At 45.8% G+C, this 21784-nt stretch overlaps 1 protein-coding gene across 6 annotated transcripts in view; it reads left to right on the forward strand.

Annotated features, from left to right (window-relative positions):
• Ak4 (adenylate kinase 4) overlaps nt 1-21537 on the forward strand; it is a 51294-nt gene extending 29757 nt beyond the window's left edge. For 4 of the 6 annotated variants that reach the window (NM_001177602.1, NM_001177605.1, NM_001177604.1 and 1 more), the window contains 4 exons: nt 926-1045; nt 14266-14438; nt 16715-16833; nt 17319-21537. In NM_001177602.1, the coding sequence (NP_001171073.1) occupies nt 926-1045; nt 14266-14438; nt 16715-16833; nt 17319-17433 (527 nt within the window). In that variant the 3' untranslated portion in view covers nt 17434-21537. The remainder of the gene's footprint in view (nt 1-925; nt 1046-14265; nt 14439-16714; nt 16834-17318) is intronic. The other 2 variants (XM_006502685.3, XM_017319923.2) reach the window with 2 other exon arrangements.
• The last annotated feature ends 247 nt before the right edge of the window (nt 21538-21784 follow it).

Genomic DNA, 21784 nt, shown 5'->3' on the forward strand with positions numbered 1-21784 from the left:
TACCACGTTAGTCTAGTGTATGGATCCACGTGCTCTCTTTCAGTATTTTCCTATTATAAGTGCTTTTTAAAATTGAATTCTGACATGGCTAAAGCCTTCTGCCAGTGTTCCAACAGTCCTAGAATGTCCTTGACCAAGATCAAGGGCTTGGAATTCAGTAAGATTATAAAAGCTAAGTCATTCCCTTACACAGGAATTTACCATCACTAAGGAAGAAGGAAGTTTCAGACCAAAGGAGAAACCAGAATAGAACTATAGCGAAGTTACACCCATACGAACGTATTTACAATGGCCTAAGGGGAAGGTGGACTATACAAGAGACTAAAATAGGAACTATGGCAAGGGCACGAAGCCCTTGACCCTGGCTTCTAAGATTAGTGAATCTTAGGTGGAGCCCTTGTTGATCCCAGCTGTTATCAATGAATTCTATCCCAGGTGGTTCCCATTAGACCTTTTGTGTTTGCATTCCTCTGTTTTATGGTTACCTCAATTGTACCTTGCGAATTTGTCCACCCAACTTCCTTATTGTCCTCTGCATAAAAAGTCTGATGCTCGATTCGAAAATTACACTCAGATTCCGCACGACCTCTCCTGTGTGTGTCTGTTTGTCATTCATCCACGCTTTGCCCACCCGTGTCAAGTAATCAGTTCCACGCAGACACAGGGACCAAGAGGGTCTGCGGCAATCCAAACTTTGTTACTGTGCCATGGATGATGAACCAGAAGGCTAAACTGCCAAGAGTGTATTAAATTCTTTTCCTCTCATATTTTGGAAAACAGATCTCATGTAGCCCAGTTTAGCCTACAGCTTGCTAATTGGACTTCTGGTCGTCCTCACTCCATCTCAGTGCTGGAATTATAGGCTTGTGCCAATGCAGTCATCTTTGAAGCCTTCTTGAGTGTTTCTTTTTCCTCTCTTTAACAGAAGTTGGTGACGTGGCAAAACAGTACCTAGAAAAAGGTCTTTTGGTTCCAGATCACGTGATCACACGCCTAATGATGTCAGAACTGGAGACTCGGAGTGCCCAGCACTGGCTGTTAGATGGTGAGTGGGTGATGGGCAGGCTGGACTTGGCCACCCTTGGTTGCTCTCATAATGTTTTTACAGTTTATTAGCTGTTCCTTTCCCCAACCCTATCATTGATTTAATATGATAATTTGGCACCGTGGAGCCTCTTAGTTTTCTATCTGCTGACCCTTACTGTGAAAGCTTTGACCAAGGGAGGCCTGTCATTGCCTTGGTTCACAATTCGGGGATGAACTCACACTGGGTATACCATGTTAAACTAGGAGGCTTCTTCATCATTGGCATTGCAATTGAGTTATCTTGTTTTTCCAGAGATCAACAGAGATAGGGTGTCTAAAAAAGTCTATATTGACTACATAGGAAATGGTTATAAAAATGGTAGCCTCGGTGGAGGGCATGCATCTTATCTCTGCACTTGAGGGGCTGAGGCAGGGAATTACAGCAAGCTGTAAGTCAGCCTGGACTATAATACATACTAGGCCACTGATAACAGAGTGGGGCCTTGGTGGGACAGTGTAGTGCGCTGCATATTTATGATCCAGCCATTCCATTCTGAATTTCTGCCAGGGCTGTGTCTTCAAGGACCCCATTTTTGGCAAATAGTTTAAAAGTTTGTTTCTTGTTTTAAGGTTTATCTATCTCAGCAAAGTAGAAATCTGTGTAAAGAAATGTTTTTTAAAAAGCTGCAAATTTATAAGAGAAAACATTTTTTTTCCCTCAAGGACACAACCTTTTACTGATGAAAGAGTTGGATTAGTATTTTTTAAAAAGGTGAGTTGGCTCTGGACAGATGGCCCAGTGGTTAGCAGTTGCTGGTCTTGCAGGTTCACTGCGAAGCACGGTAGCTCACATGAATCCAACTCCGATTCTAGGTGTTCCAGTCCTTTCTGGCCTTCCTGGGCACCAGGCATGTACATGGTATACATGTGAACATGCAAGAGGACACATTCACACACATAAAATATAATGGACATGCCCCTGGTGAAAAATGTGTGGATTAAAAAAAATATGCATTTGAGGGGAGGGGGATTGGGTAAATACAGAGTCAGTGCAGTGGGATTCAAAAAAGACAAAGGAAGTCCTTTTTTTTGTGTGTGTGCGTGTTGTTCAACTTTTTTTTTTTTGTTTTTTTTTTTTTGTTTTTTTTCAAGACAGGGTTTCTCTGTGTAGCCCTGGCTGTCTTGGAACTCTTTGTAGACCAGGCTGGCCTTGAGATCAGAAATCTGCCTGCCTCTGCTTCCCAGTGCTGGGATTAAAGGTGTCCACGCCACCGCCCGGCATTACTCAACTTCTGTGTCACTGACCAAACAGCCAAGGGAAGCATTTTAATGGAGAAAGACTTAAAATACCTTTAAGAGTTTCGTTATGGACTTTTGTACATAAATGTTTTGATCATATTTACTCTTCGTCTGTTGTCCCACTCCAGCTGACCCTCTCCACCCCCACCCCCGCTTCCCAACTCTTTTGTATGTGCCCGGGTGCGTTCCATTAAGGAGCATGGGTGAGGGCAACTTAACCACCAGCTGCTCCACTGAGGAAAATGTCTCTTCCTTCTGGAGCAGTCTGTATAACTGCCTCAGAGAGGGGCAGAGCCTGTGATCCTCCCCAGGACAGAACGCCGATGGGCCCGGTCTAGGCAGGTCAAAAGTGCAAAGGCCGTGCCATGCCTAGCTCTTAGGCTCCTCCCCCTATTTCAGTTAGGATTTCCACTGTGATCTCAAACACCATGACCAAAGGCATCTTGGGGAGGAAAGGGTTTATTTCCTTACATTTCCACGTCACAGTTCATCATAGAAGGCAGGCAGGCTAGCAACCTGAAGGCAGGAGCTGATGCAGAGGCCATGCTTGGTCTGCCTTCTTGTAGCATCTAGGACCATCAGCCCAGGAGTGGTACCATCCTCAGTGGGCTGGGCCCTCTGACATCAATCACTAATTAAGAAAATGATCCACAGGCTTGCTTGCCTAAAGCCCAATCTTAATGGAGGCAGTTTCTCAATTGAGGTTCCTTCTTCAATTCAGGTGATCTGGCTTGTGTCAAGTTTCCATAAATAGCCAGCACCTACCCGCTTTTCCGTGGTGTTTTCTGAACCTTGGTGTGTGAGGTTGTGAGTGTGGGTGGGTTGGTAACACAGATGTCCTGTTTAGGGATGAACACTGAAGAGCCACTTATCCTTAGCACTTTGAACAGTTAACAGCTTCTCCTTAAACAGTCACCCATGGCAAACAGAAGCGTCTTTGACCAGACCGGATGCCAGTACTAATCTGTGGTCGTAAACGTAAATATTTAGAAGTCAGTTTGTCAGGCACATCATGTCCCCTTAGCAAAGCAGCAGCAATCGCTTTTCCACTGGGCTGTTGAACAAGGTTACAGTATTAGATGTGAATTCCCTCTGTAGATTGGACCTCAAATCCAATCAGAAAGCAGTTGGTTACTACCCGTGTAACAGTCGTCCCACTATGATTAGTTGGCACAGTTTGCCCAACAAGTTACATGCAGGGGTCACAGTTGAATGACCCCCTTCCCCAAATTGGCGTTCTAAGTGTGACCACTATTCATTTCCCAAATATTTTTTTGTGTATTAGAAATGACCTCTGATTTTGCTAATACCTGTCAGTAATTCCTTTAAACGTGCTTAAGTTAAGGCCTCGTGCCGTGTAAAATAAAATTTGTGTACTTTTAAGAGATCATTCGCTTATTAAACTCCTTAGAAGAGGTGGCTAATGGGTATTGCGGACAGCCAGACTGCTCCTGGCTGTGCATCCTTAGGTAGATCACTCACCTTACCTGTTTGTGCATTTGACTCATGGCGGAGGATGGCGTAGGAAGGAGTTTAGGATGAACCGACTGACTGGATGAAAATGCTTAGGAGAGCAATGCTTAAGTAAATGAGGTTTTGCTGGTATTCGTCGGCTGGTGTATAGGGCCTGAATATTTAGGTTACTACATGAAGTATGAAGTTCAAAAATAGCTTGAAAAAATGTGGTCTAGCTGAGTTGCAGAGGCACGTATGGGCTGGGTTATGTCCTTCCTCGCTTGCGTTTCTTAGCTGTTCTCCGTCTTTTACATCACAGGACTGTTCTTAGTGAAGTGCGTCAGTCTCCCAACTGACTTAGTCTCCCCCCTCTCACCCCCCGTCTCTCTTCCGGAAAGCCCATCTGGACATTTTCAGTTTTGATTTTTCTTCAAAGCTCTGGAGCCTGTCCATTTGGCACAGTGAGGGTGTAAGGACCTCCCGGTCCCCACCTTCTGCTTTAGAAGCCTTATGTCACAGGCACATGCTTGTGCTCCGCGGAGGATGCGCCTGTTGAGTGTGCTAGAGGTGATTGGATGTGCAAAGGCCTGTCTTAGAAGGGATCCTGCATGACAGATGACTCATCGTCTCGGTCCATATGGCTTTGGAGAAGCATCCTGCTAACCGTGGGTGGAAGTCAGTGCTGTGGATGCGAGCCAAGGGAACAGCAAGTCGGTCAGAGAGATGCTGTGTGCTCCGACTGGGCCGGCTCCATCCTTGTTAAAATGTTCATCTCTGTCTGCTTCCACAGCACTTAGATGGGAAACACCTATTTTATTTTGTTCTCTTTTTGAGGTAGAGTCTCCTTAAATAGCTCAGATGACTTCACTCTCACAGTAATCGTCTTCCTTAGCGCCCCGCCCCCAAATGCTGGGATTACAGATGTGAGCCACCATGGTAGATTTTCAAAATATTTTAATTTGGTGCATTGGTCAGCTTTCATTGCTCTAACACTAAGTAGAGTAGTGAATAAACAAAAAGTTGTATTTAGTTTGACGTTGTAGAGGTTGTGTTAGTTACTTTCCTGTTGCTGTGGTGAGATACCACAACCAAAAGCAGTTCTTGGAAGAATGAGTTAGTTTGTGCTAGGGCTTTAGAGTCCATAATACCAGGGAAGACATGGCAGCAGGCAGCTGGGGCAGGAAGCAGAAAGATCACCCCTACAATGTCAGACACAGAGCAAGACAGCAAACTGGAAGTGTGCCTAGGCATCCTATATATCTGTCACCTTCCCAAGCAGCATCACCAGCTGGGGACCAAGTGTTTCAATGCCCGGGGTGTGGAGAACAGCTATTACTCAAACCACAAGGTCAGACAGCAGCATAGCGAGCGTCCCATTGACTGCATCTTATCATGGTAGGCTGCGTCTTAGTAAGGGCACACACACAAGTGCTTCCTGTTGTGATTCAGGAAGCCAGAGTGGGTAGGGTGCCTTGTTCCTTGATGCTGTGCACATTTCATGGGAATTAGCTAGAATCCTCCAGGACCATGTTAATCCTTTCCAAGAAAGGTTCACCACCCTCCATCTCTAGAAAGGTCACGTAATCCCAAGCATTGTCTCGCTGGTAACTAAGTCTCAGCACATAGATCGTTGGGGGATGTGCACAGCTCATATCCAAATCATAGCATTAGTTTTCCTGGGGGGGAAAAATAGCATCCTTGCATTTTGGAAAATAATTTTTAAGCTTTTTGATTCAAGATAAAGATAACTTGAAGGTTTTGTAGACAGTTTTCACTGGCACCATTTTGCTTGATTTTATGTTGCCTTTGGCATATAAGTATATAAAATAGGTACACAATGCTTGTGAGAGTGATTATTCATCAAGCTAATGTTCCTGATACAAAAGCTAACTACTGGAGTTTGACCCCTTGGAGTTAGTGGTGGAGAGCAGAACTCAGTCCTGTAAGTTGTCCTCTGACCATCACAGGCATACATACCCATTTCTGCCTCCTCCCCCAAATAAGTAACTGCAATATAACATTCTAAAATAGGCTTACAGACAACACTTGCTGGTAATAATCAACTGTTCATTCATGAGACAGGGACTATGTAGTGTTGGAGCTCTCTCTACCAGGCTGGCCTCTATCTAACTCACAGAGATCCTCCTGCCTCTGCCCACTGAGTGCTAGGATTAAAGACATGTCACACCACGCACAGCATCATTACGGTTCTTATAAGAACCGAAACACTGCAGCTGGTTTTGGTGGCACACTTGACAGACGGTCAGTTCTGTGCCAGCCTTAGGAATATGAAACTATCTTTCTCCCTCTCCTTCCACATTTGATCCAGGGTCTCATGGAGCTTAGGCTGTCCTAAAACACACTATATAGCTGAGGGAGACTGAATCCCAATTCCAGTAGCCATACGCCTGCCATCATCTGCCTTGAGCACAGTGGCCTCCTCTGTGTAAAGACTGCAAGACTGCAGCAAGGTCACCATTGCTTGCTTGGATTCCTTAGACACTTGATTTTGAATTCAGAAACTTTTTTTTTTTTTTTTTTTGCAGCCCCACAATCAGTTACATATGGGTTGAGACTCACATTTTAAGAAGCTGGAATCGTATTAAGGGGGCTGTATTGCGTTGTGAGTACCAGCTCACTGGGTCTTTCTGAAGGGATTTCTGTTTATTTGTTTGTAGTCACTTTGCTGCTAAAGCCAGGCTATTTGCATTTGCAGTCTTGCCTGGCATGCTTGTTTTCCTGGAGGGTGATCTCAGACCTGAGGCATCCTGGTGTGCCTGCCGCCTGCCCACCCACCTAGCCCTCGGAAGGAGATGCGCGTCCAGACACTGGACCAGGGGTCCTTGGGCTGAGGCTTTCACAGTGCATTTGCGGCGTTGTTTTCAGTTGGTTAGACTGGGTTTGCCATCGCTCTCTCTCTCTCTCTCTGCATTTTCTAATTCCTTTTCCAGGCTGACCTCTGAGGAGAGCTGCTCCCCACTGCACAGCAGATGTCTACTGGGAACGAGCAGTACCCTCACTGTTCCATCACACCTTGTAGGGAATGCTCGGAGCTTCTCCCGCTGCCCTTGTGATTGTGTGTGACTCTGGGTGCTTGATAGACCCGTTTAGGTGACTGAGGAGTTGCTGGAAGGTAAAATAGAAAAATTGTATGAGTGCTACCCCACCATGTGTTCCATAAGATGGTTCTGCATGTTTCTGAAGTATATGAAGTCGGTATGTAGTTGATTTTGCACTTGACAGTGAAGGAGAAAGCAATGGGTTTAGGAGGGCTATGACAGAGAGAGTTCCAGTGATACAGATGACCATGTTTGCCACTCAGACCTTGGTGACTTCATTGTAGTCCCTGGAACTCCCACGGACATGTGTGGGAGCACTGGAGTGTGAACATGCAAGAACACATGTGCACACACACACATAAGTGTTAGAAGCATACTTAAGCTCTCCGACATAGCAGGGGTGGAAGGTGATGCCAACTTGTTAGATGAGGTGACATCGTGTTCAGGGGATAAATAGGCTTGTGTTAGAATAGTCTCTGTCACACTCCTAGAGGATCAGAATACAGTGCAAGTTGTTTGACAGTTTTTCTGTCCCTAACGGCACTTAAACGAACATGGTTACGCCAGTGTGATGATGCACATTTCATATCCTCTGCCCTTGGTGCAGAGGCAGGTAGATCTCTATGAGGTCATACACGGCAAGTTCCAGGCCATCCTGGGATACATGGTGAAACCATCTCTTTAAAGTTTAGGTCATATTTTTTTTGTATTCCTTTTTCTATATATATATATATATTTTCTTTTTTGTACTTAGCATGTAGAACTTGATAGAGTTGTCTCCTGTGTGTTTGGTTTTCCTGAGGGATTAGTGGTATTTGTTTTCTGTTGCCGTGATAAAATGCCATGATCAAGAGCAAGTTAAGGAAGAAGGGGTTTATTTTAGCTTTCAGTTCCAAATTGACCGAGCTCATCATGGTGAGGAAGGCATGTCATGGCGGGGAAGCTGGAGGCCAGCTGATCACATTTCATCTGCATGTAGGTGAGGGAGGGAGAGGAGGGTAAGTCTCAAAGGCTGTCCCTGGGAACAGGCTAACTGCCACAAGGCTCTGCCTCCTAAAGTTCTATAACCTCCCCCAAAAAACTGCCAGTTTGGGACCAAGTGTTCAAACACTTGAATCTTTGGGGAACCTTTCTCATGCAAATCATGGTGACCAGATAATGCTATTGGGCTTGGTTGCCCACCCTCATGGTTATTTTTATAGCCAGGTAGCCATGATACTATCCCCAGATGGGTAAATCTTTCAGTTTGGTTATTAAAATCAATCACATTTTTGGGGGGTGTGTATGTTATTTTTTTCAAGAGAGGGTTTCTCTGGGCAGCCCTGGCTGGCCTGGAACTGAGTCTGTAGACCAGGCTGGCCTCAAACTTAGATCTGCTTGCCCCTGCTTTCTGAGTGCTGATACTAAAGGTATGATCAAGCCAAGACCTGTTTGATTCTACCTTTTAAGTTTTTAAATTTATTTCTTAAATTTATGTATATGTTTAAGTGTCTGCCACCTATGAGCATGTACCCGAGGAAGTCAGTGATGTGCCATCTAACGTGGGCACTAGGAACTGAACTCTGATCCTAGGAAGAACAAGTGCTCTCAACTGTGGAACCGTCTCTTTGGTCCCCAAGATTCTACTTTCTAACAAGGTCATTAAATATCTTGATATTCTTGAGAAATCATCTTATTTCCATTTAAGTAGTGTGCTAAGGGAAAGCCCAGAGCTTCACATGGTGTCTAGTTCCATTGAAACCGGCTAATGGTTTTCTAAATAGCAGTAATTGGTGAGTTACAGCCAATGGGGACATAAAATCACATTTTGATACCTGGCTTGGATCCACCTAACCCCCTTGAGATAGGCCCTCCTGTATCCTAGGATGGCTTCCAATTCCCTAGACAGTAGAGACTGGCTAATCCTGCTTCTACCTCTTGAGCGCTGGGATTACAGACATCTCCATCCCAGTCAGTCCACGTGATGCGGGGGAAGTGCTCATCCGCACGCTCTATCCCGGGCACTCGTCTAGTTGCCTAGGCCAGCCTCCACTGCCCTGCCTTCCCAGCCTTCCCAGTAGCTGATACGGGTCTGTGTGCTTAACATTTAAAAATCAGGCTTGTTCTAGACATTCAGAAGGTCTCTGCATTTCCTGTGTCCTGTCATGCACTTCCTAACAAGGCTACTAGTAGACATGGCCAAATCCTAGGCATATGTTACTGTTATTAATATCAATATCACTTGTGCTGTGGCATTCTTTTCTCTTGGAGTTTTTTGAGACAGCCTCATGTAGCCCAGACTGGCTTTTGATTCCCTAATGTAGCCAAGGATGGCTTTAAACTCCTGATCTTGTACCTCCTGGGGTTCTAGGACGAGCATCATGTCTGGTTCATTCTTATGTCAGAATTACATGACACCGTGTTTGTTGCATACTTGATTTCTCAGTGCCCTTGCTCCCTTCTCTCCAGTAGGCAGACACTGTGTTCATAGCTGGATTGTCAGGGTTTACCATAGTACTCCACATGGCTTCTGAATAAACATTGTCCATTTCAGAAAGACCTCACCTTTAACCAGTGGCTGAGCCCTCACAGGGTGCTTGTCCAGCTATTTTCCTTAGTGCAGACCTGAATGGACCTGTGGTGAAATCCTTTGGGTCCCTTTGTGTTGAGATACAGTGGTCCCAGTTTCCCCCCAATTTGTCTATGCACAGAGAACAAAGAGAATTCTTACATACGGCTTCGCAGGTGGTAGCTCCTGCTTCCACACAAGGGGCCTCTTCCCTCACAGGGGAGGAGGTACAGTATGGGAATGCTGTGCCTTAAGAAGCAGTGGGGCCAGATAGATGATGGCTCAGTTCTTGAGAACTGAGGATCCCACACTCTCAAGACAGCTCCCAACCATCTATGACACCAGGGTATCCTAGACCTCGTACAGCCTCTGCAGGCATTAGCCATGTGTGCGATGCACATAAGTGCACACCAGCAAGACATATACAGAATATCTCACGCAAATAAGTAGAAGACCAAGGAGTAGATTGGAAGAGCCCTTCCTGGAAGACCTCAGGAGAGCTCGGTGTAGACGTTCTCCCAAGAGTTTCCCTTTATTCGCTAAGGTCACTTTGAAGAGTCAGACTTAGACTTTTGGTATTTTGAAACAGGGTCTCATAACCAGGCCGGCTTCACGACATAGAACCCTGAGCCTCCTGCGTCTGTGTGCTTGTTATCAGCACAAACCTAGACATTCCTGAGAGGAGGGGATCTCAACTGAGTGATGGCCAGTGGGGGTGTCTGTGTGGGCATCCTCTTGGTTGTTGATCGATGTGGGGGAGGGCCCGGCCCGCTGTGGGCGGTCCCATTCTTGGGCAAGTAGTCCTGGGAAGTGTAAGAAAGACAGCTGAGTGTGGGCCTGGGAGCAAGCCAGTAAGCAGCACTCCATGGTTCTTGCCTGTGTATCTGCTTGAGATCTTGTCTGACTTCTCTCAGGAATGGACTCTTACGGGAACATGTCAGCCAAATAACGCTTTCCACCCTAAGTTGTTAAAGTTACTTTTGCACTAAGTTGCTTTAAAAAGTGAACCAGGACCCTCCTATGTGCTGGGAACAGGTTTGTGCTACCCTGTCTAGCTCACAATTTTTGAATTTTGAAAGCCTGGATCATGTCTGTCAGTTCATCATCACTAACTCATAAGCTCTTACGGGCGGGGCCCCTTGTTACACATCTCTCGTATTTCATTTACATCATGTTCTAGAGCAGTGGGTCTCAACCTTCCTAATGCTGTGACACTTTAACACAATTCCTCGTGCTGTGGTGACCCCAGCCATAAAATTATTTTGTTGATACTTTCTTCCTGTTATTTTGCTACTGTTATGAATCGTACTATAAATATCTGCTATGCAGCTGCCGAAGGGGTTGTGACCCAAGGGTTGAGAACCACTGTCTAGAGAACCCAGGACACTGCAGTGAGTGTCCAAGGGGTGAGGAGCTCTAGAGCACCTGGTACAGAAGGGGACATAGAGGCCACAGCTCTTACCAAGATGCCACTTACTCTCTTCATTGTCTTAGTGAAGGTGGAATGAGATGGATTCAGAGGTTAGAACCATGTACGGGGAAACAAGGAACAGTCGCATACGGGCAGAGAGCAGGGCCTATGAGATGCATGCTCGTTACAATTCCTTTTCCTTTGCTACTAAGGACTCTGGGCTGGTACACACTCCCTCACTGGGGATGCCTGGGTGAATGCCACCTGCCTCCAGCCATAGCTACTCCCTGTGGCTCATGACCAGGAGCCGCATCTTATCTTTTAACTGGACACCCACAGTCGGAATGGTCAGAAGTGACCATAGGCAGGAAGTGGCTTCTCACAAGGTGCCAACTGGGGCAGACATGTGAGGCTGTTGCCTTACAGAGCTGCAAGGTTACATTCACTTAGCTAAGCAGAGGGCCTGTTCTTCGTGAGCGTGGGGCAGCTGACTCTGACTCTGCACCTCCCGGTGAATGCTCTCCAAATTAGAAAGCCAGATGCACCCTGCTTCCATTGCCCTGCTCCGAGCACAGCTTTGCTGAGGCCTCCCCTCGAGTCGCTCTCCTCAGACTCGTGTGGTGGTTCAGAGGACCAGATGAAGCCACTTCTCACTGTACATCAGAAATCCTTGAGGATCTGCGGCAGACCTGCTGATGCTGCGGTTAGTGGCGCAGTGTGGTGGATTCAGAAAGGTTTCGGCTTTCCACCTCGAGGCTGAATGAACTAGGCGACAGCATGCTTTCTAGATTGGATTAATGGCCATGTGGTGATGGGTGTGGAAGGATAAGGTAGACAATTCCTGTAAGGCTGGAATTATCAGGAGAAAGGAGCTTCAGTTGGCCAAATGCCTCCATGAGATCCAGCTGTAAGGCATTTTCTCAATTAGTGATCAAGGGTAGAAGGGCCCCTTGTGGGTGGTGCCATCCCTGGGCAGGTAGTCTTGGGTTCTATAAGAAAGCAGGCTGAGCAAGCCAGGGGAAGCAAGCCAGTAAGTCCCATCCCTCCATGGCCTCTGCATCAGCTCCTGCTTCCTGACCTGCTTGAGTTCTAGTCCTGACTTCCTTCAGTGATGCACAGTGGTATGGAAGTGTAAGCTGAATAAACCCTTTCCTCCCCAACTTGCTTCTTGGTCATGATGTTTGTGCAGGAATAGAAACCCTGACTAAGACTGGTGGGTATTGAGTTTGGTCTTCACTCTGCTGGGATATTTAACCATACAGTAGGTAACTAGCATACTGCCACCCTGTTCTTCAGGATACTCATTTACCAATAATTCTCTCTCCCTCTCCCTGATACTATCTCTGAAACTGGCCTTTATTCTGTAGTCACACTAGCCTAAAATTCACAGCAGTCCTCCTGTCTCAGCTCCTCCCAAATGTTGATTACAGGGTCAACTTCCAGTTGTAAAAATCTCTTATTAGTGGAGAAGTTGTAAATGCTGCCACCTGTTGACCAAATGTGCATGTGCATCCAACCCACTTTCAGCATCCCTACCCAGGCGGCATCTCCCTGTGTTCTGGGCACTTACCCAGGTCTCAGGGGCTGTCAGCAACCTAGTTTAGTGGGATAAGTACCACTCTGGGTTGGCAGTCTGTCTTGGGTCACCGTTGTGATGAGTAGTAGCCTCTACAGTCAGATTCATATTTTCTGTCTCTCTCTCTCCATCTTTCTCCTTCCTGCTGTCTCCCCCTCCCTTATGTGTATGCACATGCGCACATGCAAGGGCTGAGGTTGGAATCCAGAGTCTTCTATCCCCCCTCTTGCTGAGCCTCTCTCCATGTCCCCAGAAATGACTCCTTTGACTTAGACGTGGGTTTGTTTATTCAAAGATTTTCATAGATCATGTTTTAACCTGGAATTTATATGAGGAATTCTTTTCATGAGCAGATATCCTAACGGTTCAATCATTGTTCCAAGAACTTGAATCCCACTCAATTTCAAGGATAAACCTCTAAAAGGGAACTTGGATCAACAGATAATGGAGACTAGCTGTATAGGTCAGAAAAGCAAAATGCCTACGTTTCTTTAACATCTCCCTTCAGTCTGTATGATAGCTCATTCATATAGATGTTCTTGATTGATAGGCCTTTATACAGTACTCCTGCCAGTGTGTTCATTTCAAAAATATGTGTGCCAGCAGTGGCTAAAGGGCCGGCTCACCATACTTTCCCTGGCAGTGTGCTTGGCAGCCTACAGTGCTAGAATTACATCGGAATGACTTGTGCTCAACCCAGCCTGAGGAGTACACCACCCACCACTCTTGGGATCCAGGCCTTAAGACTTCAGCTGGGCCTAAAGCTGAGGCTAAGAAGCATATTTTTTAAAATCTTGAAAGTCGTTAAACGGCACTGCCAACTTTTCAAAGCCTCATGATCAAAGTGGCAGCCTGTTCTTCAGGACCTACGAAAACAGCTCAGATATCTTCAGAGGCTCAGACTATGTTCAGGGCTTTAGGATGCTGCACCTACCCTGACAACACTGTTCAAGGCCTGTCGCTTCTAACCATGGTTTCTATAATGAGTGGGTGTGAGCTTGGCAAGCCAAGGCTCCCTGTCCCACTTCAGCTTCTGTGACTGAGTCTCCTCCTTATACCTTATTATTGAAGAAGAAAGTGGCAGTGCATATGAGCTCAGATCTATATCTTGTCATTTTTCCACATTTAGAAAACTGGACAGACCTGTAAATTTTGCAGCAACCAGATAGTTTCTGAAGGACTAGCTACTTTTGAAATCAGGCTTAACTTGTAGCCCTGACTGGCCTGGAACTTGCTATATAGACCAGGCTAACAAACAAACCTCCTCCTTCCAGTGCTGGGATTAATGGTGTATGATACAACATTCACTCAGGCTTAAATCTTTTAGGCTAACCTTCCTTTTTCTTTTCTTCCCTTTCTTTTTCTTTTTGAGACAGGGTCTCACTTATTTCCCAAGATGGCCTGGAATTCACAACTCTCCTGATGTAGCCTCCCAAATAATGGAAGCATGAGTGTTTGCTCCTGACATATTTCAAGTGTACCATATGGATTTCTTAGGTTACATGTTACATAAAGTGTAGGTAAAGGTGTCTATTGATTCAGGATTTCAAGGCCTATATTTACTTGTGGTAACTGGAGAATAAATAACAGGCTATAAGAGCTATAGGGACCCAGAAAGGAGTCTGTACTCTCTCTTGAGCAGAAGAGAAAATAGGGACAATACAGCTTGCCCAACAACACAAGGGGAGTGGTTAACAGGCTGGGTTAGTGGTTTTTCAGTTCAGTGCAGTCTGTTTTGATCATGTGACTCCTTAGACCAAGCATAGAAGCTGGGCTATAAAAGAGTATACAGAGGTAGTTACAGAGTCCCTATTAAATCCTTTTGGACTATATAGATTTCATTATTCCCAGACTTACAGTTGATTTTTCTGTTTGTTTGTTTGGCCCTTAGGATTCCCGAGGACATTAGTACAGGCAGAAGCCCTGGACGGAATCTGTGATGTGGACCTAGTAATCAGTTTGAATATTCCTTTTGAGACACTTAAAGATCGTCTGAGCCGACGGTGGATTCACCCTTCTAGCGGGAGGGTCTATAACCTGGACTTCAACCCACCTCAAGTGCAGGTAAGATACACCATGCTGGATAGAGGACAGGAGTATGAGGTGTCTGGAGGTGGGGGGCATAAAAAAGCATTGGCCAAACAGCATAGGAAAAGAGTTTACATTCAGTAGCCACCATAGTGGAGAAAGCTAGGACTAGAAAGCTTAACAAGACAGGGCATTGCTGGTGACCTGGGAAAAGTGTCGCTCTCCTTGTTATTTCATTAAACTGTAGGTGATCATTGATTGATTGATTGATTGATTGAGACAGACCTCTATCTGATTAGTCCTCAGACTCAGAATGCTGGGAAGACCCCTTTTAAAGCCAAATGACAGTGTACAGTTTAAAAAGGACTAAAGTTTACATTTCTGTTCGGCAACTGTTGTGAAGATGGCCCGAGCAAGTGAAAAAAGTGTGTGGTTTCAGGGATTAGAGTGACCAAAACAAATAAAAACTAGTGTTCAGCTATAAGACTTTGTAAGACCTGGGCAATAGCTGCAGGATCTTCGATTACAGAGTTGGGAGAAAGGACAAACATGGTGTTGTCTCTGCTCTTCAGTACTGGGGTTCAGAATCCCTGGGCCTTGTGTACATTCCTCAAGAATCCTACCATTGAAGTGGACCTCCACCCCACTCCCTGCTGTAGGTGCCCAACTCAGACTCACAGTGCTCTAGCTTTGGTCTCCCAAATGCCTGGGATTATGGGTGTGCGCCCCGTGCCTGCTCAGACTACTTCTGACCAGCGTCTTGTTAGGTTCTCCCTCTGGCTGTCTGATGACTGACTGAACTAATGCAGGAGCCCAGTTGGTGGCTCTTGGACTGGAGTAGGTGACGTGGTACCTTGAGTATAGGTGAAGCAGTAAATGATTGCAGGGACCTAAGCTGGTGTCACCCCTGCTGGTTGCTGTTGTGCCAATAATGCCCTTAATGATGTCAGTTCATGTGTGATGTGTCCCTTTTTTTTTTTTTTCTTTCTTTCTCTTAATTGATCTGTTAGTTCATTCAATCTTTCATTCGTTCTTGGTTTCACTGTGTTGGCTAGACTGGTCCTAGCCTTCTGAGTGGCTGGGTGAGCAGGAGCGTGCCGCTCAAGTGTAACCCAAGGTACAGTGATAGGAAAACCAATAGGGAGAGAAGAAAGGAGTTTGAAAATCCAGTCAGGAAAGCAGAAACCTATCTCACAGAAGCTGATCGATTCTTACAATACCCAAAAAGCTCTTCTTACTGGCATGCTACATTCCAAAGGCTGGCTCCCCCTGAAAGAACATATAATTACCATTACATGTGGAAGTGAATAGCCTGTTCTACCAGCCATTGGTGTCTTCCCAGGACAGAGTGAAGCTGCTGCCCTAGAGCCACTCTACTTCTGGAAACGGTGCTGTGTTTGCTGATACTCCAAAGTGAGTGCTAAGCACTGTGGCTCTCAGGTCAGGCACTGCCTCTCCTCTCCTTTCACACCAACACAGCGCCTGTGATAATGGTGTTTATTATTATGAAATATCAGTGTGAATCCCAAAGCCCCCAGCTGCAGCAGGATTTCAGTGAGACCCCAGAGTTCTTCCCTAGGCTGTCTTTGCCAGATTCATGTCTGCAGCTTTCCCCAGAGAGGACAGCTGTGGGGTAGGGAGCAGAGTTCCGATGCTGCTGCTGTGCTTGGCAGGCAGCCATGCTTCCTAGAGGATTGAAAGTATGGGAAAGGAGATCTGTTTATATAGCCTGACTTGTCTGGAACTATATAGATCAGGTTGGCCTTGAACTCACAGACAGAAACACCTGCTTCTGCCTCTGCTGACATTAGAATGCTTGTCTCTGATGGTCCTAGATATTAGTATCATGGCTATTTTGACCTTAGGACATGTCATTAATTTCAGAGACTGAACTAGAGTTTTGTTGTTGTCCTTACATTACAGTTATTTGTTTGTACATATGAATGTGCACACGTGTGGGTGCCACCACGCAGGTATGGAGGACTCCGGTCAATTTGCAGGGCTCAATTCCCAGCACATAGCAGCTCACAACTTTCTCCAGCTCCAGAGGTTCTGACTCCATTATACAGGCACACATGCAAGCAAAACACCAATGCACATAAAATAAATAAATCTTAAATATCATTTGTGGGATGTATTTATAAGTATGTGAATAGTTAAGATTTAATGCCTTTTCAGGACATGGGGTCACAAGAAGCCCAAGGCCCATTGCATATGTGGTTGGAGTTCACTTTGATCACATGGGAACCAGAAAGACCTTGGCAATGCCCAGTAACGGTTGACCACGTTAATTGGCTTTTCTGGTAATTTAGGGGATTGATGACATCACTGGTGAGCCACTTGTCCAACAGGAAGATGATAAACCTGAAGCAGTTGCTGCCAGGCTAAGACGGTACAAGGATGCGGCAAAACCAGTCATCGAACTGTACAAGTGAGTATGTGTGTGTCTCAGTATATTCATAAGAAAGAGCTTGGTGATGGGAAGAGCACTGGACCAAGGCTAAGTGTAAAGGCTCGTTCCTCCCAGAAGGTAGACGAAGTGGTGGAGAGGTATATAGGAGGTAAAGTCTGTTGTGCTTATTCCGGAACTAGTAGAACATGAGGACCTAAGTCTAGTTATCTATCTGTAAAATTGTCCAGACTTCTCTCCTTTGGTGGGTGGGGTTGGCAGTTGATAATTGAGGTTCCATGAATGTTATCCAGGTGTCCCATCACAGCTCCAGACCCTTGTTTTCCTATTTAATCGGCTCAGATATTTTGATATTCATTTGTATAAATAAGTGATTCAGATAGACTAGGCTTGGCTGGAAAATTATAAATAGCCTAGGAGATGGTACCCGCTTTTGACCTTGGATCTTTGCCTATCCTGATGCGATGTTAAGCAACCTAAATGTGTTTATTTGGCTTGTCTTTTAGGAGCCGTGGAGTGCTCCACCAGTTTTCTGGGACGGAGACTAACAGAATCTGGCCTTATGTTTACACACTTTTCTCCAACAAGATCACACCTATTCAATCCAAAGAAGCCTACTGAGCCTGCCATGGGAAGAACCAAGAAGACGTGGTCGCCCACTCGATCACACGTGTCGTCTTGGTGACCTGGCCCAGTTAGAAGCCAGCTGAGATAGCTTGCAGCATCTTTTCTAGTTTCAGTGATGAAGTAATGAGGAAACTCTAGTAGGTAGAAGGAATTCAGGAGGAAGGAAACCCTCCTCTGCCTTTGAAAGGGGCTCTGCGGGTGCATCACGCCCTTCACAGGAACGAGTATAGACTGGATCTCCACCAGTGTTGAGCCACGTGCTAGCTATCAGAGCCTTTTTGCATGCAGTGGTGGGCTCTTTGGTTTATCCCACCTTCCACAGGCTATGAAACCACAGCGCTGTATGCCTGAGCACTTGAAGGGCTGTGGTCCTGGCTTGTCCATTGCCATATGCTCTGACAAGTTGACGCTAATTGCACTCGGTGGTTGCTTTTCTCCAATGACTGTCTCTCCCTGGCTCTCAGACATCCTCGTTTCTGTTGTCTGAATCTTCTCGTCTGCTTGCTCCCTTCTCAGGCTATTCAGTCTCATGATGGCTTCTGCATTTACCCCTCGAATTTCCTTTATACAAACTGAGAAGTAGGTGACTGGGTTCAGTCTTTTCCTTCTTCCTAGGCACTGATCCAGGTAGAAGGCTTACTTGGTTAAACAGCTGCTCTATCTTGAGCCCACTCTGTACCTTTTATTGTTTAAAAAAAGATCCCCCCAAAGTCTTCAGGGTTCTCAAAAAACAAGGGAAATGCTTACTTATGGAAAAGTGGGGTGATTGTATCTTCTATGTAGAAGTAGTAGTAATTGTATGGAAATCACTGGACTAATGAGATGGTTGGGTGCAAGAAAAGATGAATATTGAACATGCTGCTAAATATTAACGCTGTCAGTGTTTTTCTTCTGTGAGTGACTAACCAGACGGCGAGAGGTCAGAAAAGGGAGCAAGCCTCTGAGGCTTGGAGCATCTTGCACTAGCTATACACAGCACCTGCACTGAGTAAGACAGCTTTACTGTTGTGGGGATGCAGAGTCCTTTTGTTTGTTTTCTTCCTATTCCAAAGATGCAGTCTATAGGTGGTCATAAAGTCCAGAAATGAAGATACTAAGGTCTTATCAGTCATTGTGTGTCAAGAAAGCATTTGTGAAGACTTTCCTTCCTGGATCTCAGACTTGCTGGCCACCTTGTTACAATTTTTATTCTTTTCTGGGAAGAACAGGGAAATTTCTTCCCACTGCCTTAAAAAGGTGTCCTGCACCTGCCTGTCCCCAGGAGGTGGTCTTTTATTACTGGTGGTGACTTAGTGTGACATCTCATAGTCTGTGTGGGGTCAGGGTATGGGGTGGGCTTAGCACTTTAGTGGATTGAGACATTATTCCATTCTGAAGGTGTCGTGTGTTCTGTGCTCCTGAGTCTGTCTGCCTTCCTGTACTACCTGGACTCCCATGGTTCCTCTCAGTCGTTTTTTTCATGTGCATGTTCTGCGGCTGCCTTAGTGGAGATGCAGGCCAGCATTCCCACTCGTGTTCTCAGTACAGAGAAGTAAGCTTCCAGAGTGCAGCTGCACGGGGCAGGTGACCATCTGGGCAGTGTCGTGATGCAGAGCACCTTGGAAGCTTACATCTGGATGTCACTTGGTAGGGGTTGGGTGATAAAAGCCCAGGCTTCCTGGAGGGGCAGGTCGGGAGTGGGAAACCCTGAGATTATTCCCAGGAACCAAGGGAAGTAGGGAGTTAAAGGGATTCAGGGTAATTCAAGAGAGGTAGGAAAACTTCAAACTTTTCTTCCCCTCTTGTGGAGTCTGGGGAGAACAATAGGGTGTGAGCAGCTCCTTGCCTGCACACTGCTGTTTCTCTATGCAGTTCAAGCTCAGTAGACTACGGTAGCCCCAGTGGGACACCAGGCTCAGAAGAGCAGCAAGGGGCAAAGACATCTTTTCCAAAGTCTTGGGTGATTTCATGTCTATGGGTGTAAAGGTGTTTTCTGCAGCAGGCTTGGCTGATTTTGTGGAAATGGTCATAAATACTGACCGTGTCTTGACAAAGGTGCAATGGAAGCAGCATCTTTGCCTTCTCAGGCGACACATGGCCAAGAGTCTGGGTGCTCTCTGAGGTTCTGACTTTACATTCATGGACTCCCCGTTCAGCTTGCATCCCACAGGCCTCATGGGAAAGGCTGCATGTTTATTCCTCCAGTATTTATGACAAAAAAGGTGCTATGAAGGAGGCCCTCTGAGTAAAGTGCGCACTCTCCGGACCTTTATAAGCATTGTGGTGAATCTTCCCAGGCACAACCAATATTTCCTATAAACAAGAGTCCAGGATATGAAGTCTTGCCCAGGCTCTTCATATGAGTAAACACTAAAGCTATGATTCAGTCCCAGGTTTTCCTGCTTCTGAAACCCTTGGCCTTTTACAGGATGTTATTTGTCTGTCTTGACCTAAGCAACCTGGGGCCATGAGCCTGCTTAGGTCTGCTTGTGGCCTCAGGGAGAGTGGCTGCGTGAGGCTATTTCTTTTTATGCTCTTTGCCTAAGCAAAAGGAGTTCCCAGACACAAGACGTTAAGGCAGGCTGGGTTTAGACCAGGTCAATCTGCCTCAATTCTAGGCGTCAGGAAGCCATATGAAAGCTGACATCTACTGAAACATTAAAATTAACCATAACGGTTACCCTTATTTTTGGTGTGGCAAACTGCACAATTCTTGCCAGAACAAATGCCATCAACTGCCTCAGGGCACTCCTTGGTTTGACTGTTCTTTATGTGGTTGGGTGTGAGGGAGACAGGAAGCCATTGCCCAGGACTCCATCCTGACTCCCTCTAGTGACAGACAGGAAGCACAGTGTCTTTTAATAAAAGGCTCCTGTTTAAAACCTTTGCAGGGAGTACCGCACCTTCTCTCTGGGATTTGGGAAAAGGGAAGAAAAATTGAAAACCCCAGGCTCTGTGTGGACTGCAAGAAATGGTAGAGCTCAAGGCTTCTCTAGTCTTATGAGAACTTGTACTACTGAATTTGCGAATTTTGTTTTTTTGAGCTGGACCGATCTCTGGGGGACGACGTTGAGCTAGGATGGCATTTCACTGTGATCCCCCAAGTTCAAGCCAGTCTTTAACTCAGTGTTGGCTTAAGTTTCCCTGGAGCTGGCACGTCAGCTTTTCTTCAGTGACAGTTGGTGTTCCTCTTGATTTGGGTATATGTGCTTAGTTCAGAGTCTGTTCTGTATCTGCTATCCTAACTATTCATTGTATTCATTGATTTTTGTTTTGTTTTGTTACCTTGCTTGAAGATTGATTTGTATTGAATTTGATAGAAATAAATGTTTTTTCCGCTTAATATGTGATGGAATTTCATAAATGCATTATTCTCTGTTTTGCTGTTTATACCCTGTAAAGCTTCACAGGCTCTCTCTGATTTGTACCACTTGGGAGTTCTTCTGTTATCCACAGTTGTCGATAATCTGCAAAAAGAGGCAAACAGTGTAACAACCTACACAAAGTAATGATGGTGAAGCAAACATGCCTCGGGTTCTGTTTGTTTTCCCACTGTATCGTTGCTATGTCCTTGTGCCCTCCTGTTCCCTGCTTGCCCCGTCCTTTACCTGTTAAACCCGGAGCCCTTTGCGAGGTTGTCTGCTGAACTGGGGCTGTAAGAAGTTCCTAAGTGCCCTTTCAGAAGAAACCTGAGAGAATGAAGGCATAGCCCTTTTCCCAACCCTGGTATGGCCGCCTCATCTATGGGGCCTTCCATAGCTGAAACCCACTGAAAGCAAGTTCTAAACTCACGTGTCCAGGCAGGATCGGAAAGTCCATCTGGATAGGATGACTGTGTGGTAGGTTGTCATATGGTCGAGATACTCACACTCCCTCACTGGGAGAAGTTTACATCCCTGCTCTCTGGGCTTCTGCATACTGGGGCATTCATTGCCTTGCTGGGGGCATTAAAATGAGTAGATACACTGTGCCACTTTAGAGCTGGTACTGGAAGAGTCAGAGGTCTTGTAGTGATATGGGCAATGCTATGGATTCTTAAGGGGGAAACAGAGAGCAGACATGTACCCAGTCCATAATGGGCGAGTAGTATCTGAAAATAAAATTGGGGTTTTAAAAGCCATGGAGACCTAAGTTTAATTTAGCTTTCAAAATATTTGTGTTGTACCTGTATCAGAGGGAGAGCCGGAAGTCTGTTCTCTTCCCATGTAGGTCCAGGGGTCAAACTTGGGTTATCAGGTTTGATGGCAAGCACTTTTGCCTGCTGAGCCATCTTGTTGGCTCTGGGTTAGTCTATGACTGCAAGATGGCGTAGCCTAAGTGGACGAAGGGAGCTGAGCCGAGCAGTGTGTCTTGTCATCCAGCTATT

This window comes from Mus musculus, chromosome 4, assembly GCF_000001635.26.
Source record: "Mus musculus strain C57BL/6J chromosome 4, GRCm38.p6 C57BL/6J".
Lineage (NCBI taxonomy): Eukaryota > Metazoa > Chordata > Mammalia > Rodentia > Muridae > Mus > Mus musculus.